Source organism: Corvus brachyrhynchos, unplaced genomic scaffold (assembly GCF_000691975.1).
Source record: "Corvus brachyrhynchos isolate BGI_N302 unplaced genomic scaffold, ASM69197v1 scaffold266, whole genome shotgun sequence".
NCBI lineage: Eukaryota > Metazoa > Chordata > Aves > Passeriformes > Corvidae > Corvus > Corvus brachyrhynchos.
Window position 1 is genome coordinate 1,063,909 of NW_008238633.1, and position 20,048 is coordinate 1,083,956.

At 48.2% G+C, this 20,048-nt stretch overlaps 1 protein-coding gene across 3 annotated transcripts in view; it reads right to left on the reverse strand.

Annotated features, from left to right (window-relative positions):
* FBLN2 (fibulin 2) overlaps positions 1-20,048 on the reverse strand; it is a 98,711-nt gene that overhangs the window by 64,899 nt on the left and 13,764 nt on the right. For 2 of the 3 annotated variants that reach the window (XM_017737345.1, XM_017737346.1), the window contains exon 2: positions 456-1,907. In XM_017737345.1, coding sequence (XP_017592834.1) covers positions 456-1,785 — 1,330 coding nt within the window. In that variant the 5' untranslated portion in view covers positions 1,786-1,907. Of the gene's footprint in view, positions 1-455; positions 1,908-17,300; positions 17,412-20,048 lie in introns of those variants that run through there. The other variant, XM_008636020.2, reaches the window with a different exon arrangement.

Genomic DNA, 20,048 nt, shown 5'->3' on the forward strand with positions numbered 1-20,048 from the left:
TATTTTTATTTAGAAAGTGAAGAAAGCACAACTGTTTCACTTCCTTCCCAGAAGAAGACAAAAGCTACAAATGTGATTACTGAGTTGGTAACTGGAACTAACTAATTAAATCCTTCTATGCAGAGGAAGATGTCTCTTGAACATCACAACATAAGTTAAAAGCAAGTAACTGAAGAAAAATGCCAGTTTAATAAATCATCATCTGAAATAAAGCTAAAATACCAGAAAACCCCAACCACTGTCTGTGAAATCACAGCAAGGTGGGCAACAGTGAAATGGTACCTGTTCTGTGAAATGAAACACAAACCACCTCCTGAAGGGATGGAAGAAGGTTGGTGGTGGTTTGCTTGATTCCATGGCCACGTGCAGCAGTAAGAACAACACACCAGAGGATGTGCACCAACGTTACTGTGAGTGAGAGTTCTCCAGACACCTACACTGGGAGCAGCTCTTACCTTCTGGCAGCCTGGGGTTAGCGTGGATGGAGTTGGGGTCCCCGTCCTCCTCGGGATGGTAACGATACAGCGTCTGGGACTGCTTTGGGGAGGACTGGCTACGGTCTTCCTTGAGAGCAACAGGCGGAGAGGTTGTTGCACTGAACTTCACCTTGGGGAAATCATTCCCCTCGAGGGTTTCATGGGATGATCTTGCCCAGCTCGGCTCTGTAAAGTTCACCTCTTTCAAGTCCTGATACATGCTGTTCTCTGGCTCTTCCTTCCTGGCATGCTTTTTCGTTTTGGAGTGGGGGGCTCTTTCTTGCTCGTGCCTCTCTTTGTTCCCTTTCGGTCTCCTTTCCAGCTCCTCCAGGCGCTGGGGTGTCTCGGTGGTGGCCGTGGTGTGCTGCGGAGGAGCCCTGGTGGTGGCTGGTGCCTCCTTGCGTGTCACCTGCTGGAGGGAGGCCGCCGTGGTGCGGGGCAGCCTCCTCCTCTCGCTGCGCTCTGTGGCACTGCGGACCTCGGAGGGGCCCCTGGGCAGCGCGGTGGTGCCGGGCGCGGCCGTGCCCTCGGTGTAGGCGTCAGCCAGGGCCAGCGCCGAGGGAGCCATGCTGGACGCGAGGTAGTCATAGTCCTCACCCTGCTCCTGGCTGAGGCTCTCGTGCTCCACGGACGAGTAACTCCGGTACTTTTTTGGAGACTCCACCTGGGTGTTGTCTCCTTCGGAGGCCTCCTGGTCGTAGCTGTAGGGATCGTCGTAGTGCCTCTCGGGCTCGCCGTCCTCGGCGTCCCCCGGGCTGGCCGTGTTCAAGGCGAACGTGTCACAGTCTGGCAGCTGGTAGCACATCAGCTCCCCGCCGGCGTTGGGGCAGTGGCACACCTTGCAGGGGGGCATGTGGAAGGTGTGCCCCGCCACGTACTTGTGGCCCTCGTGCAGGCAGCCGATGCGGCCACACTGGGGACACCCGTCCGCCGGCATCACCGCGTCGATGCAGTTCGGGGGCAGCTCCGGGCACAGCATGAACTGGCAGCTGATCTTGCCCCCTCCCTTGGGGCACGAGCACTCCGTGCTGCCAAAGTCCACGAAGTAGGACTGTCCCTCGGGCACCTTGCCGTTGACGAAGCCCACGTTGACGCAGTCGTAGTACTGGTAGCCCTCGCAGGTGCAGCCGTGCTGCAGGCACGTGGCGCAGCACTCGCCGGCCTCCAGCACGTCCTCGATGCAGTTCTCCAGGGGCTGGCACTCGGCGCCCGTGCAGTCCCTCTGCGCCCGGCAGCTGCCCGAGCACAGCAGCACCAGGAGCAGGGCATTCCAAGGGCTCTGCTGCCAGCTCCGGGCCCTGGCCATCATCCTCCCGAAGGAACACGGCTCCGGTCCAACCTCGCACGTTCAACCTTGGCTGCTTTCCTAGAAGGCTGGGGGTTCAGCTCCGAATCTGCAGTGGTTTCCTGAGTTACCTTTTCTCATAGATCCTAGAGTTATGAAAGAAAACTCTGTTACAAAGACTACACTCAGCACATATCCTGTTAAACATTAGAGGTCTTTAAAAGTTGGGACAACATCCAACATCTGGAAACCTAAGGACAAAAATTAATCATAATGTCTTCCAAGCATTATAGGCACTAAGTTTGGAGTTGGATGCTTCCCCCACCCCTATTTTGAAAAAGAAAGGAAGAAAGAAATGGTTGTGACTGCTCTGTTTTGAATCTGTTGACAAAACATATATATTTCAATAAAAAGAAGGCCCTTCCTTATACTTCAATGCCTTTTTGTTAGTCTTTCCAGCTATAAAGATTTTTTGGCAGAGAATAAGTAAATACACAGTTCTTCCTCTGCAGATATGAGCTTAAGATAATTATTCTTTATGTTTTAATTACAAAGACTCAAATCTTAAGGAATTTTTATAGACAAAACTTAGCCTTGGGACGTGAGAATTTGTCTGTACACATGTTAACTCAAAATACGCATTTTTTCCTGCCTCCTTCCCCCACTGAGCAATCTTTTGCACTTCAGTCTTCAGCATTAGCAGTTATTTCTTTGCTCCAGCAGTGCTAAAATAGAACTTCTTCGTGTATTGCGGTTACTTTGTGGTTACACATCGCATTAACTATCCTGTAATACATATTGAGGGCTGGATCCTCCGCTCACAGAGGCTGGCACAGCTCCACAGCAGGACTGTGGTGCACAGAGGGATCAACTCCAGATTCACTGAGGACATTTACAACAACCGAGGATGTGCCACCACTGGCAACCACTTCTTTTAGTTTTGACAACCCCAGCAGCACTCTTTAGTGCATTACTACAGTATGAACACACAATATACATATATACATACGTGCATTGGCATAGTAACACTTCGTTAAAATGCCCTGAAGAAGAGAAAATGGTCTTCTTTTTAATTACTAAGCCCTTTGAGCGTGGAAAAGTTCAAGGGTTAATCAGCCGTTGTCCTTTCTATCAAAATTACCATCAAAAAGCTACATAATTAACATGGAAAACCACTTACAACAGGAAAACAATTTGCCTATAGAATTTTACAGAACCAGCAATCTGATTATTTTCCCAGGACCCCTCCCATCATAAAAAAACCCAACAACCCTAAAACACTTATCTAGGGGGTAAAATACAGTCACATCACCCAGAACAATAAACCACACACGCAACAGGAATTGTGCCAGAAAACCCATTCAGAAAGATTACTTCTCCCATTCAGAGGGGGCTTCCACCACGCCTGCTCAGTCGCTCTGGCAAGCGGCCAGGCCGTGGGAAAAGCGTGCCTGTTCCGATAAGATACGGACTAACTGTGCTCAGAATTTCCACAGTTCTGCCCTGGAATCCCAATTCCTTCAGGACGTTGTGCAGAGATAGAATTCTTACAAACGTAGGCTTCCTACTGCTAATTTGAGTGTATTAGCTGAGTGTGCTAAAGGAGAGTGTTTGAAGGAAAAACAAAATTGTCAGAAAATGCAATAGAGTGGCTTGGAAGAATCTCACTTTTTCAGAACTGCTCTCAAAACCAGGCTATTTCTCATGAAAGAGAATTTTCAATATGTGGTGCTGAAATTAATTCTTCAGAATGCAGCCTGGGAATTAATAATTTATCCTGCTTTCAGCAGCTTTTCCAGGTAATCCAAATTTGTAATTGTTACATTACTTTAGCTGGGAGATAATGACGGGGAGGACAACTACAGATACCTTCTGTAAGGGTCTCACAGCAGGATTTCACCACATCCCCTCCCATGGTACCTCCTGGCTTTAATGCTTCAGTGCATGTGTGTCCCCTGGGTAAAGCCCACGGGGAGGCAGCTGAGCTCCCTTTTCCACATCAGGCTTCCCAGAGAGCCCCAGCACCCCAGGGGCCACCTGGGTGCCAGAGGCACAGGTCTGGCAGCCTCGGTGTGCACCAAGCAGGGCCCAGCATCACCTGTGGGACAGGGAAGGGATGAGCTCGTGTGTGTCACCCCTGAGCCCAGCCAGCCTGTGCTGCCCTGCTGGGGCACAGCTCCAGGGAAGGGGCCCGAGGCAGCGGGACAGCCCAGGAGCAGTGGCTGGCTGCCCTGCTCAGGCATTCAGGTTCCCCAAAACTCCGCAGGCACAAATTCCAACTCCCAACAAGAAACTCCACTGACCCCTATGCTGAAGCAAGAGGCAGAGAGTCAGTGATATCTTACAGGTTCAAGGACAGCTGAGGGTTTATCACAGGACAGTCCCGCTCTTGTGAAAGGAGCTGCTCGGTGGCCCTCCCCTGTGCTGTCACCTCCTGCCCCCCTCACCCACACCCCTTTCCATCCAAGGGTTTGTTTGCTTGTCCAGGTCACCGCCAGTTCTTCCTCTGTTCCCATCCTTGCTCCCTTGCCTCTCGCCCACGGAGAGCCCAGAGAGCTCATGGCCAGCCCTGTCCCTGCCTCTCACACCTTCTGCTCCCTGCCCTGCTCAGTCCCCCTGTGCCTTTCTCTTCCCGCCATTTCCACATTCCTCGACATCTGGGTTTTCAAGCTGAACTGATAAGGCTGAAATCCTTATAAACCCTTCCTCCATGAATGACACCACAACCTTCCCTTTCCTCAGGCTCACCTTCCTTCATCAGAGGCTCCTTGTTTCTGGTGTAATGACTCCAACAAAAGTATCTTTTTATTCCTTTAACCCACTGGGTTTCCCTGTGCTTTCTCCATCTGTTCCCCACACCCATCACTCCCCCCAACCCATAAACTCGCATATCAAAGAAACAGCCTCTGCTTTAGGCACAGAGAAAACCATCTCTGAGTGAAGCACAGACACGGCTGCTGAGCCCCACCGAGCCCCCATCCCTGCAAGCCGAGAGTTGTGCTCCTGCCAGCCCCCGCAGCTGATGTGCCCCGCCTCTGGATCCGTGCCCTTCCCCAACACTGCAACAGTGCTCTGGAGACAGCAGCACATTACTCGGGAACGGCATCAAAAGCTGGAGCTGTAAATAAAGGTGTCTGAACCAAGAGGGTAAAAGAAATACACTGTCTCTGTAGGACAGGGGAGTTCAATACAGCAGATGAATTTATTGCAAGGATTTGTTTCCATTAACTATTTTAATGCTTCCCTCAATGTCCTTTTACACAACTGGGGCAATACACAAGGGCTGCACTAAAATGAGAATTGGTTCTTTGTACTCTCCCCAGTGCCCTTCACCCACCCTTACCAACGTCACTGACTTTTGCTGTTCGTTGGGTGACAAATTAAGCCCTGCATGCCTCAAATAGACGTCTTTCAAAGGCTCTGTTGAAAGCTTTACAGAGCTCTACAGCAAGGCAATCACGTGCCACCCGTGCCAGCCCTCATGCACTGCTTCATGGCCCAGGAGAACTCCATTCATGTCCATTGTGGAATTTCCTAACCTGAATATCCCGCTCTCCTTTGGTTCAAGGGCCAACCGTGTTGGCTTTACTGGGTTTTACTGGGCCATTATTTAAGAAGTTGTTGCTATTCCTGTGCTCAAAACACCTCCTGAGCAAGCAGGAGTGCCCATGCAAGGGAGGGACAATGCTCTGGACTGGGACTGAGTGCCTCAAACTCTACCCAAGCAAACGTGTGAGGTAAACCAGCAGTGAACAGCAGATGGTCAGACCACTGTCGTTCCTTATGTCCCGATCCCTTCTTCAAAAAGTATTCCTAGGAAAGGCAAAGTAAAGACACCTTATGGAAAACCAGCTTTAAAAAGAGTCCCAGTAAGAATGAGCTGCAGGCACACATTTTCATGGAAAAGGAAAGCAGATGAACCCAGTATCTGTGTGATGGGACATCCAAGGCTAACAGCAGCAGCCATCAAAATTATAACTAGTCCTGGCTGAAAAACATCATAGTCCTGTCTCCTGGCAGAGGAATAAAACAAGATTTCAAGATGCTTATTTCAATTCAGTTTGGGGCCAAAAAGTTATAAATTCTGACATTTTTGCAAAACAATATACTCCAAGTGATTTACTTCAATCAAAGCCATAACATAAAACCAAAAGGAAGAATGTTGACTTGATTAAAATTGTTCAGTCGTATTACTCGAAAATGTTGATGAAACCAGTGTGTTCCCACAGAAGATCTAGACATTTTAAATGTGCAACTTCTTGAAATTAAGAGGAGCATTTTATTGGGAGATTCTTTTTCCAGATGGTTTCATTTCAGTGCTGAACCAGAAAGCTTATTCTAGGTAGGCAGAGGTGACAGGAGGCACTCTCCTTCAAAGGTTTCACACAACACAACCTCTCTGTGTGAGGGTTGCCCCAGAGACATGCAGAAGGTGTGCACATGTGGGGGAGATGCCACGGGAGCAACGGCATTCTGTCAAATGCTCACTGAACAAAAAGAGGCAGCCATTGATAAATGAAGAGCAGAAAAGAGAATAAATCCAGTGCACTGCAGGAGAACCCACTGACTTCCACCTTTGAAGATGTACCTGTGATTTCACCAGGTGCAGATCCCTGTGAAGAGGTTTAGATGGAACAGTTCTTTTCTCTGTCCCACCTCTCAGTCCCTCACTGAACTGCCATTTTTGAGGATGACAATAACAGAAACGCTGGCTTGATCTGTATCTTCTACTTTGGAAGAGTGAGCAGGGCCAGATGCCAGCCTGGTGTAACTGGGGGCAGCCCCTGAGCTTGCCCATGAATCCACACCCAAGTTTCAGACACACAAAGAAACAAGCTGGGGGGAAGCCAGTGCAGGGCTGGCACTCGCCACCCGTGCACAGAGCAAGTTCATCAGCCCACAGAGCTGCCATGAACGATTCTCCTGGTTTCCCAGTGCCAGCCAGCTGAAACTGGCCCTCCAGGTTCGAGCTGTACACGACCTGGGACCGAACACAGCCCTGCTCTGTGCTGGTGAATCTTTCGGTGATGTTGAATCTCTTCTCACAGTGGCGAAAGCCCCGCAGAGAGCAGGGCAGTAGGCAGAAGCACATGAGCACACGCATCCCGAAGAGCAGGGGGAATGCATCTCCCCAGTCCGTGCATTTTCACACCTCTCCCAGCCAGAGCTCTGGGCTGCTGCCGCTGCCAGCAGCTCCTCACTGCCTGCGGTCACAGTTTAGACTGCGGGAGGAAGAAGGGAGGGGACGGAAGGAAATAACAATTTAAAAACAATCCCTTTTAAATGCAAGAGAAAATGGAAATTTGTGAGAGTATTTGAATCCTGTATGAAAACCAGGAAAAAACCCCTTAAGCCCAGTAACTCCTGACTAGGCTGTGCCAGCCCGTGGATTAGATCTTCCTTTCACACCCTCTCAATCCGGAAATTTGTGATCTCACCAGGCACTGGAAGGGCTTGCTGCTGGCAGGGCTTGCTGCTCTCCTCGCAGAGGGAACTGCACTGCTGTTCACCGGGAGGATGAATGGAAAGGGAGAAGCGTTTCCTTCGCTGCTCCTATGCACCATTCAGTGCCCAGGGCCCATCATCTCTGCCTGCTCATTGATGGACTCGGAGCTGAACCCTTCCCATTCGGGGCACCTGCGTTGGGCAGAAGGAGCAGAGGGGTAGGATAAACCCCAAGCTAAATCCCAATCACACGAGCTGCTTTTTGTTATCGAAAGTAAAGCGCTCCGGAGTTGTCAACACTCTGGTTCTTGGCTAAACAAGCCCGTGTTCAGGGGTCATATCTTTTGCAGGCAGTTTTCCTCAGCTTTATTTTCAATAAGAAATCAGTTATCATTAACCCCCTTTTAATGGAAAAGCTTTTAAAAATGGACATTTGGGAGTCTGGAGGATTTTTACTTAATTCAGCAGCGAACTCGAGAGCGGGACAAACAAGAAGTGAGCAGGATGGGATCAAAACTCATGCAGTCTCCCAAGAGCCACTCCGATAAGAACTCCCTTCCCAGCAGAAGCGCCCCCGGGCAGAGATGCTCCAGAAGCTTTCCAGGACATTCCCCACGCTCAAATCCAAACAGGAACCTGACACGCTGCAGTAATGGAAAAGCATCACCCGAGGTATTTCAGCTCAAGTAGCCAAGCATTAACAGAAGTGACCAGGCAGCTCTGGGACTTATTTTTCAGAATGTGCAGCGTTTGAAGGCGTTTTTGAAGTCCTGGAGAGTGAAGGCAGCCTTTTTCCAAGGGAATGACAGAGCTGGGGAGGGGAGAATCATGTCTTAGGTCTGGTGTGCCAGTGCTCCCCTTCACCCCAGCCCAGCCCAAAACAACAGGGCAGGTACTTGGATTCCAGAGGAGTGAAATTCTGTGTCATTGGGAGTCGCCGGTGCAGCAGATCCAAAGTGACTCAGTGGGAGCACAGCAGCTGGCGAGGAGCTGGAGAAGAAGGGCTCACATGGGACACAGAGAGCTCAGCACGGCGCTGTGCAGGGACCAGAGCAGCAGGGCTGGGCCCAGTACTCTGCCAAGGGGTCCCTGACAAACTGACCAGGGCCGGGTTCCTCTCCGGACAATGCACAGGAGGCTCCTGGCAGCTGGGCCGGGGTCACAGCTCTGCTGCAGAAGGAGCCAAACTCTTACACTGCAGTGAAAATAAACGTGTTTGCTATTGATGCACTTTTTTTTCCTCTTCTTTTTACATCACCAAGTTTCAGGTGACTATATATACTCCTCAAAAACACAATTAAATAATCCAGCTATTTCCACACCAGCCAAAGAAATCTGGGGAAAGATTAAAGCAAACTCAGCAACAGCCACTCAAAAATGTTTCCCAAGGCACAGCCAACAAAAACTTGTCAAAGCTCATAAGTTATGAACTAATTTGCACAGAGAGAGCTCTTTTGGCAGCAGGCAGGTCCCTGAGCTCCACAGCACCTTGAGCAGCCGGACACATGTGGAGACAGCCTCAAGATGGGGCAGCACAGCTCCCAGGAGCCCTGCCCAGGAGCCAGCACCAGCCATGGGCTCTGGGCTCAGGTGAGCACTGTCAGTACTGGAGGCTGCTCTGATCAGTGAAAGAAAGAATTTTTTCTCATTTTTTTCAAGAGCTGCGCTCCTCTCTTCCCTTTCAGGAGGAACAAATCCCTAGTTTCCATGAGTTCCCCATTATTTAGAGATTCACCATTTCCCACCAAAAGTAACTCAAGCACAGCGCACCCCTGCACAATCTCATAACTGTGCCCCTCAAATATATCCTTTCAAGGATTAGATTTCTCTCTCTCTCTCTGCTTCCGTTCTCTAATCTTCCTCCAGGATGCTCCAGCCCCCTGCCCCTTCCCACCACTGTCAGTACTGGAGGCTGCTCTGATCAGTGAAAGAAAGAATTTTTTCTCATTTTTTTCAAGAGCTGCGCTCCTCTCTTCCCTTTCAGGAGGAACAAATCCCTAGTTTCCATGAGTTCCCCATTATTTAGAGATTCACCATTTCCCACCAAAAGTAACTCAAGCACAGCGCACCCTGCACAATCTCATAACTGTGCCCCTCAAATATATCCTTTCAAGGATTAGATTTCTCTCTCTCTCTCTGCTTCCGTTCTCTAATCTTCCTCCAGGATGCTCCAGCCCCCTGCCCCTTCCCACTGTTTCACAGAGCTCCCATTTGCAGGGCTGCTGCAGCCTCAGGGACAGTGGCATGCAAAACCTGAGATGGCATTCCCACTTCCTCTGTGATCCCCTCTCCCCATTTCTTCTTTCCTCCATGAAAGAACTCTGGTGCTACTTAGAACTCTCTGTAAGCAGCAGATTTAAGTTTTGGGTTTGTTTCTTTTTCTTAATCCAGTCTTCTATTATGCACTTTGAGCCCGGCTGCCCTGAGCAGTGACAGCAACACAGACCTTCTGTTGGGAAAGGTGCTGTTGGTTGGAACATCTGGGCACTCCCTACCTATTTCAAGCAGCTCTTTCGGAGCAGTTCAAACTAAGAATTTCCCCACCCCCATCTAAAATATAAATTAGGCAAAAGAAAGCCTACTATTTCACTGACAGCTTAGCAAGTGGCCTTTCCTGCCCTGTGCGCTGCCATGTGGCAATTTGGAAATAATTAACAACAGTTTTCATACAGGGAAGGCTGAAGGGAGCTGCCAGGCAGCTTTTGACAGCGTACCTGAGAGGCAGCACTGCTCCCAGCCAGAGGAGCAGTGCTTCCTTCCTCCATCGCCTGAGCTTCAGCCTCAGGACTGAAGAACTGGATTTGAGACTCCAGAGTAACTCACAGGGGTTTGCTTCAGCCTGTCAACTAATTCCAAACCAGTGTCAAAACAAAATGTCAATACAGTAAGTTTGTAGCAAATAATTTTTCAGTAATTGCGTCCTGACTTTGTGTCACTATCATGATTCCTGGTGAAAGTCTCGCCGTTGGTGTGAAGAGAGGAACACGTACAGTAGTGAACATTTTATAGTATCCTGCTAACTTGGTTCCCAGTTTCTCCACGACAGCTCTGTCCATGTATCTCTTCTGACCCACACCACACACAGCTGCTGCCTACAGTCAGGATTTCTCCAGAAGGAGATTGTGAATCTTGACACATGCCACTCAAAAGGCACAGTGGTTTCTCACAATGTAGCAGTCCCACAAGGACCCAAGATCAAACTCTTTTGCTCCGTGACTCAACAGCATCCAGATCTGTCCCTCAAGAGAATAAATGTGCTCTCAGCAACCAATTGTAGCAACAAACCAATTCCTTTAGCCAAGCTCTGCTCCACAGCTGAGAAAATACATCCTGTGCTGCCCCAGCTGCACAGGCACCTAGCGAGGCTGTGTGACAGCAGGTGAACTCTGCACACCCACTCCTGCCTGTGCTCTGCCCCAACATAAACAACAGGACACCCCTGTCTTGGTTTCACAGACAGACAGCATTCTCTGTGCTATTCCTCAGGGGAAATGCTGGGGGGAAACTCGAGAAGGAAGACTCTTAACTTCCTGTAGCTAAAATGCTGGCTCGAAGTTATCCATCACTTGGGCTATCACTTCTTTCAGGTTTCTGAGGCATCACTGCTCTCATTTTCACCTCCATCTCTCACTTCAAGGGAATATTTGTCTTGAGTCACTGGGATTGCATTTTCTCGGTTACAGTAAGTGTTCCCAGAATTTGTCATTTACAAAATTTTCAGCCCACCATGCAGTCCTGAGCACATTATTACTGCTGGCATAATCCCAGTCCTGCTCTTGACTGTGACCCTGAGAGTTTGCTGTGCTCTAATCCGGGCAGAGTGAGAGGAAGGAACAAGAAGGAGCAGTGCAAGAAGAAACAACTGTCCTGACCACTCCTTCTGCCTCTAAGACCTACCTGAGGTAAGCCTGAACAAAAATCTTTGAGCTTCACTGCAGGGCAGGCTGCACAGAACCTCTCCTGCCAGAGCCAGTCTGTGCCTGAACCTGAACAGCAGATCCATGGACACGTCCATGGTGTGGGATGCATCTCCCAACAGGAAAAGGAACCAGGATCACGAACAGTCATCTCCTTTGCTCTGCTGCTGCTCAGCCTCTCTTCCTCATACCCAGCCCTAGGGTTTTCTACAAGCCATGAAGGAGACAGGATTTAAAAACCAGCTCCAAAAAAACAGGCTGGGTTAAGGATCCAGCCTTGCAACTCTGCACTGAAAAATGCCCAGTTAATTAATCTGGTTGAGCATCTGCCCCTGTATCCTTGGTCTGAAGAAAAGGAACTCAGATTTCTTTCAGCACTCATGCATGTACCTTCTCTCCCTCCATGGAGTGCAGACAAGAGCATATCTGGAGTATGGACTGGATGTACCACAAGGCATATTACCAATTATAAATTAATAAAATCCAGAAAAAGCAGCAGTGATCATTCCTTGGGAACAGTTTCCTCTCATATGATGACAAAAGAAAGCCTGTATCAGGGGTATTATATATACTAATTAAATTCTTTAGCTAAAGCAAAAAATTATTATTTTAATGGAGGAAAAACTAGAACACTTGGTTAAAATGTTCTCATAGAAATGTTAATTACCACAGGCATTAAACAAATGGAAATCAAAGCCTACCATTTGTTGAGCACTTTGAACAGTTTTAATGCAAAAAATGTGCTGGAAAGAAACCTTCAATTTTTCCTCATGAATGAAAGTAAATCCCTGTAAATGAAGCTGCATCTATCATGCTGCTAATCAGTCAGCAGCCACAGATGTAATCCATCAATCCAAAGTGTTCCTGCACAAACTTTCCATAAAAGATACTGGAATTAATTTGGTTTGCTGGATACCAAACTGAAAAGGAAAGGAGCCTGCTCTGCTATTCCAGCTCAGAGCCCATTGTGCAGAGACAACGACAGTGCCAGGTGGAGCTAACACAAGCCCCACTTGCACCACCTCCCACCCTCCACCTCGGGTTTATCCTTCACAGACACCCAAAGGCTGTAAAGAATTGCCCAGGAGTGCAGAGTTGCTGCCTGACTCCCCGGTTTGGAGTCTGAACTGTGCTGTGCCTCACTGGGGGCCACGAGTCCTCAGGGTGATGGCACAGGGCAGGGTCCCACGCCCCCAGCACACACAAACACACTGCCTGCGACCTTCTCCACCTGCTGTACCTGCCCCTGATGCTGCCCTGCTGGCTCAGGGAGATGCTGAGCTCCTGCAGCCTGGGGATGTGCCAGAGGGGATCAGATGGAGAGCAGTGGGAGCCCTATTTATCCTTCAGGAGATGCAAAGGCCAGGAATGCAACCCCACTCACTGCAGACTGGAATCCAGAGATGTGTTCCAGAGGAGGTATCACAGCACATGTCTGGTTCACTTCTTCAGTGGTAAGACCTGTTCTCTTACAGGCAGTAAATTATCTAGAACCAAGCTGAAGTAGTTTTGAAGCGATTTAGAGGCCATTATAAAATGAAGTGGGTGGTTGCTACAAGCAAAATATCTAGTATTAATTCTTGCTGAAGATTTTCAACACAAACAGATAAAGAAACATGTAAATACACACATTTCTTGCAATCCCTGGCATCCTTTTGCTGTCTAAGGAAGGTGCACAACACTTCTGCCTGCAGTAGATCTGGAATCCTGGATCTTGACTTCCTTCCTTTGGTATAGACCAGATCCAAATTGTCCAAGGGGTAACCTTAATTTGCAGAATGATTTCCTGGAGACAAGAGCACTGTTTTTTCTGTTTCTGTGCAGAACCCCAAGCTGGCATACCCAGTGATAGTTTGCTGAGTGTCCAAATGCACTGAGACAGCTTCTGCCCTCAGATGCACGCGTGCAGTTCTTGTGTTCATAACAATTTGTGGTTCTGTACCATATTCACTCTACAAACCAGAACGAGATTAGAAAAGCAACTCTTGTTTATTTTGCAAATTATACATTACATTTTCTAATACCACAGAAAGTTACTGTGATCTGCTGGGTAAATGTGCAACCCATACTCTTGAATGTTTTAAGTTACTGATCATCACCAAATACAACTAAACCCATGACCACTTGCAACTACAGGTGGAACATTCAAAACAGAAATCCCAGCAATCCAGATGATACTGCATTAACAGAAAATGTTGACTGAGTAATTTTATATGTTACCTTATAGACATGCACATAATTTAAACAAGAATACTTCTTTTCCTTTAACATCATCTTGGTTTTGTTGAACACACTGACCAAACAGTAAATTCAATCTGATTTTTGTCACAGCAAACAATACACCACCTAAAGTGGTCTCTTGACTGGTATGGACAACTTGTTTGGTGTTGGCACATTAAAATACGTATTTATGTTTTGGTCAATGATCTTCTGGAAGGGAAGGAAACTACTTTATTTTCCAGCTGAGGAAATCCTGTAAGCGTAAAGGTAATTAATACAAGGGAAAATAAATAATTAGTACAACAGAAGAAGAATGAGATTGTAGTCCCTCCTTCCACATTAGCTACGCACAGTCCAGCCCATGACTGAGAAGGAAAATTAAGATGGAAAGTTACTAACATGAGAGATGAAATAAAGTCTCCCAAGAGCATAGAACATTTGGTATTTAAAACAATACAAGTAAAAGAAAAACCCCACCGAGGAAAGCAAAGGCAGTGCAATGGGAGGTATTTCCAGTCTCCCCTCCCTCCCCTGGCAGCGCTCCCAGGAGCACTGCCCCGAGCCCGGCTGAGCAGCAAGGGGCACCTGCAGAGAGCCTTCCTGGGGCACGGCCCTGCCTCACCCCGCCCTGACTGAAACACGCTGGCAGCCCAGCCAGACGTGCACTCCCAGCTGACTGAGCTGCAGGCTGGGACAGGCAAGGTTTTCCCTGGATTTCAGTAATATAAAGTACATGGAATTTGCAGGCTCCGTTCTAAAAGCGAGTGGCTGACACCACGGTCTTGGGGATCCAAACGACAAAGAGCAGGAACAGAACAAAGAGGTCTGTGAGTTTAAATTCTCAGAAGATCACAGGTGCAGTTTAACATCAGTTTTCTAGACGTCACCTCGCTGATGAGATTCTCTACAATCAGTGGAGGGGTGGGTAAGACTTCAGAGGGCCATTAATATCCCTTATAAACTGTTTGGGATTGATGGATTGTCCCTTCGCTGTGTGCTTTACCAGAGAATTCCAGACTGGTTTGGGCTGGAAAGGACCTTAAAAATCATCCAGAGCCTCCCCCTCCCATGGGCAGGGACACCTTCCTCTATCCCAGGCTGCTCCAAGCCTCATCCAGCCTGGCCTCTGACACTTCCAGGGATGGGAAGTCCACAACAATGCACCACACAGAGACTTTACATGATTAATTACCTTACTTTGGGGTAGATAAAGATGAAGAGCCTGTGATTTTCCACTATGCAAAGAACTCTATGGGCAATATAAACAAAATTTATAGAATTGTAAGAAGCACAAACAAACTGGTGCTTCCTTCACCAAATGTGGACCACAGTAGAGGCCAGGGAGGAGAAAGCAATCATTCCCTTGGAGGTCAACTGGAAGAATCCCATCAGAATCCTGAAAAAAATGGATTGGATGGATTCTATCAATCTAGCAGTTCCTGATCATCCATAAAAATGGAGAAGGAAAGTGGTGCAACTTCTCACAATTCTGCCAAGCCTCTGCTTCACTTACAAGACAAACTTCTATGAAGGGTGCAAGATGTGCATCCTGATGGAGATGTTCCTCTCAGTAACGTGGGGGTGGCCACATTATACACGGGCACGGTAAGGACTGTCAGGATCTGGGTTTTCATTGTTTCCATGCTCTTCTCAGAGAGCCAAAGCTCTATAAATCAATCAAGACAGGTCTTCAATGTGTGGAGGCACGATGAAGCCATTGGCCATCTACCCAATTATAGATGTAATGCACTCTTGCTGTACACAGGCCACTGTCAGTACATGCTGACCACCTCACATACTGACCACTGCCTCCTGAGGCCTGATAAATGTGATTTCCTCCTTGGGATGTTTCATCAAATGTTCACCTTTAAAATAATATTAAGCAGTACCTTTCCACATTACCTTCCAATCTGTACTGCCACCTCAGCCTAGAGGTATTGTTTTTCCTTCAGTAGAAGATTTTGAGTTGTTTGACTTTATCTTGTTTACTTTACACAAATGCTATTCCTTTCTTACAGATAGATATGATCTGTTGAAGACCTGGAACATTTTATCCCATAGCAAAACTCATTCAAAAGTACCATCTGTTCTTCCTGCAGGGGCACAGTAATGCCAGAAACTGTTTAACATTCCATAAATTAAGACCATATAATGGATAGCTCATTGTTAAAGTTAAGCAAGGAACTGTTTGGAACCTGATGACAGACATTTTGCTGGGGTTTTGCCTTAAAAATAGTATCCGATGTATTATTTTTGGTTTGCTTTAAAAACTTCACATTTGACATTAAACAGCAAAGGTGGGTCACAATGAAACCTTAACGTCTGGCTTTATCCCCACCTCCAGCAGGATCCTTTGTAATAACTTCAGGGAGAGGGAGGCTTGGAGTGGGCCACTGGGTTGTAACAAACTCATGGCAACACCACATTCTGTTCTCCTTTCCCCCCGTGTGTGTCTGTTGTATCTGCAGCATACACTTCCTAAGAGAACAGAATTCAATCTTCAAGTTTAAGAGCCATTAAAGCATGTCTTATTTTATAGATGTTACACTTTCTACACTCACACACAGCTCCACGCTCTGCCTTTCACTTACTGGAAAGGAACCCCAGCCAGAAATGAACTGCCATTTGCTATTCCTTTCTACAGCCCAAAGCTGAGACATTGAATCAATAAAAACGCTGGACATAAAGCCCTGCTATGTGTTTGTATCATCTGAGTCAACACTAAAACAGCCTTCACTTGCCATTCATACGAGAAAACCACAGAATAAAGAGGAGGGAAAAAAGAGATCTACAGCAAAAATCCCAAAACACGCACAAAAGATACCAATAGTGCTTAATTGGAAGAAAATGGCACTGTGGAATCGTGCCCCAAGAGTGGGACACAGTGGCCCCGTGCCCGGGATCTGCCGGGGCCAGGCAGCCCCTGGCGCTGTCACCCGCAGGCTGTGGGAGCTGGGCTCCAGCACATCCATGCAACTCCCGCTCCTTGGAGCAGGAACCCAGCCCGGACCATCCCTGGGACACAAACCAGCACACGGCACTCGCACGCTGCCAGGGGTAGCGGCAGTCAGCTCAGAACTCCGCTATTCCAGCCCAGAAAGTCGTCCTTTCAGACCCTGTTCCTAAGTGAATATAATTGCTACCATCTCTTTGGGAAGCTCTCACACTGCTATAATAAAACCCGCAGAAGCAAAGCACTTCTAGCCCAGCCATTCCTAATCCCAGAGACAATGCCTATATTTTTCCATCACATCAGATCCTGGATGGTGGGGGAAGGGCAGGAGTGTGAGGAGACGGGGAAATGCAACTTGAGAAGGGGTAAGTGTGTCAAAATCTAAATTACTGGGAGATATTTTGCAGCACAATCCTCCTTTATGCCTGTGCAGCTCGGTTCATATGGCTCACATTCAGCCTGTCACAGTGAATCATTGCTACTCCTTGACTTACATTAACGAAAACAAACCTAACTTTCGGTCCAGCCTGTGAGGTAAAACTTTGAATTCCCAGTCAAAAGGCCAGAAGTGGCATTAAAAATAATTGTTTTTGTAAGAAGCTCACTTTGAGGAGGAAACAGAAAAAAAGCCCGTGAAGATCTGACTAATAGCACAAACACGTGTTGCTTATGGAGCATTTTGCAAAAAAAGCAAAAAGCTTTGTCCACGAGCAGCAAAGACCCAGCTTTAGCAGCCTTAACTAACAAAGCAAACCCGCCCCTCTCTACTTAAGTCTTTACACTGCATCAAATTGGAGATATTTAACAACAGCTTTAGAGCCCAAAGAACAGTTAAAAAGTAAATCTGGAAAACAAAGTACAAAAATCAAAGTGAAACCCAGCCAGATAAAATCTTTGCAACTAGCAGAACACAAGGCACGAAGCAAAGCCAGCACTCAAAGTTATTTTACGCTTCTCCCAGCAAATTTGCAACAAATGTCCAGTTAGGAAAGATTTCTGCTGACCTGTGTATGAGCAGCAATGCAGATGTGGCGAGTTCTCCTGTCACCTTTTGTTCCCAGCCATGTCAGCTGTGCTCTGCTCCAAGTGCTGCTCACACTCCCAAATCCCCTTTTCCAGCTCTATCTGAGGAACTGCCCAGATTTTGTAGTGTAATCTGAGCAGGGAAGTACCATGTGCCTATGATATGGTTAATTCACTTTTTACCCCCTGCAATGCTTAAGGAAGCTGCTTCACATTTCAAAGCTGAGCCTAGGGCTGCCTGACCCAGGTACAGCCAGGGCAGCGCTGGGGCTGCCTCCTCCACCCCAATGGGGCCCTAAAGTAGCTCATTTCCCCCTACCAGACCCCAGGGGGGATTCGGGGGGCTGCTGAGACCCTTGTCTCCTTTCCCCTGGGTGCCTGGTGCAGAGGGGACCGCAGCCCCAACACAGAGGGGCCAGCTCTCCTTGCTGAGGGCCACCACCATCCCCATGGCCAAAGCCAAGGCTCTTCACCGAGACAGCTCTGGTGAGGCCCCTCAAGACCCAGCAAAGCCCTGGGCATCTGGTCTGGGATCTTTGGTGATGAAGTTGGGCTGGAAGAGTCCCATCCGTTCCTCTCCAGTGTTGCCATCAGCTAAGCTATTAACAAATCAAGCCTCTAAACTTTGTCACTTAACTCTTCTGTTAATATTCTTCTGTTGTTATTGATCTAGTTCTGGTTTGAATTTGCAGTTGTCATCACGCTTGACAAGAACACTACACTTGAGAGAAGAAGGAAAAGCCTCTTCTCCCCAAATTCTGCACAGGGAAGAGTTAAACCTGTTGTGAAGCTGCCAAAGACGAATGCACCAGAGAAGGTGCAGAGGAGAAAGAGGGAGAATGGTCCTGAAATGCTGTCACTCCTGCTCGTCCAGCCCCACATGCAGGTCCTCAATGCTGTGCACCAAACCCAGGTGGTAACAACCAGCACCAGCCTGGTACAGACGTTTCCTGAATGTTTGGTCTTGGAAAGGGTAAAGTGCACACTGACAATGGTTGTGCTATTCCCCAACTTTTGTGAAAGCAAATTCCATGTAATCCCAATGTCAACATTGTCAATGACCCTATCACTGCTAAATGGAGTCAAGGAGGCTGAGGGAGCCCCATTTGGCAAGGAGATGGGAGGTCTCTGTTACTTTTTCCCACAGCCCTGGGCAGATGAGGGGAGCAGATAGAGCTGCTTTTCATCAGCCAAGAGAGGGCCCCTAAAAGAGATTAAAGGGAAAGAAACAGTCAGGGATCTTGGAGAAGAAAAGATGCAAGACAAAAAGATGGTAGAAAACAGAAAACCTTTGGGGGAACTTTAACTCTTGGCTGGAAGGCAGCAAAGCAATTTCATGTAAGGAACCTGCTTTTTAAATTCCTGCCCTGGTATTTAACACCTACAAATACCTTGTGTGGGATTTCTAACAACTGCGTTCTGCATCTTTGAGCTTTCCTGCCTTCAAACGCTTGACCTTTATTCTAAAGCAAAGGTGAGAGGTCTGTCTTCCCTGTTGCATAATTCACTAAACCCAGTTATGTTTGAAATTAGCATGTGGGTAAGGTAAAACCTGGAATAATGTAATGGACTATTGCAGAGAAAAATATATATCCTTCAAGGATGAATTCAACATCTCAGCTCAGAAATTTGATCTTGATCGGTTATAATGACAATTGTTTACCAAAAAAAAGGAACAAAAAGGAAGTGAGGTGACCTCAAAGGTTAGGAATCATAGAATGGTTTGAGTTGGAAGAGACCTTAAAGCTCATTAAGTCCCACCCCTGCCATGGCAGGGACACCTTCCACCATCCCAGGCTGCTCCAAGCCCCAATGTCCAGCCTGGCCTTGGGCACTGCCAGGGATCCAGGGGCAGCCACAGCTGCTCTGGGCACCCTGTGCCAGGGTCTCGCTGTAAGGAATCCACAACTTGCACCTCTGCCAGCCCCAGCAGCACCTCCACTGCACTCCAGCAGCACTCCGTGGTCCTCACCTCATCACTTTGGTAGTCCAGGTGCCCCATCCCTGACTCGTGTGGGTGACCCCGATTTCTGTGCCCCCCAAGCCCTCCAGGTGAGGCCAGGCAGGGGCTGCACAGCCAGGGCAGGGCACAGCTCCCTGCAGGGAGCCAGCTCTCTGCTGCTTAATTTCATTAGCCTGTAGAACAGGCTATAATTTGCTGAAATGATGATTAATCAAATCTTATTTTTCTCTAAGGCAGCTAATGGACAGCCAGTTAAGTGTCTCAGTAATTCTGAAATAACAAAGGAATACTCATGGAGCGACAAGCACCAGCTATTTAACAGCACAGCCTGGCAGTGGCAGCCAGCCTGGCTGGAAGGGGAGGAGGGGCTGCCCACCAAGTCCTTTCACCCACATCATCCCAAAACCACCTTTTTTTTCTTCCCACTTCAGATCACCACCATCACCCCATCCTCCCTGCTTGCTCCCAGGCCTTTGTGCCCACTGGTGCGGAGGGCCAGGGAGCCCTCATGGGGCCAGGGGATGGGGTGCCCAGGGGATGGGGTGCCTGCTGACCACCAAGTCCTTTCACCCACATCATCCCAAAACCACCTTTTTTTTCTTCCCACTTCAGATCACCACCATCACCCCATCCTCCCTGCTTGCTCCCAGGCCTTTGTGCCCACTGGTGCGGAGGGCCAGGGAGCCCTCATGGGGCCAGGGGATGGGGTGCCCAGGGGATGGGGTGCCCAGGGGATGGGGTGCCCAGGGGATGGGGTGCCCAGAGG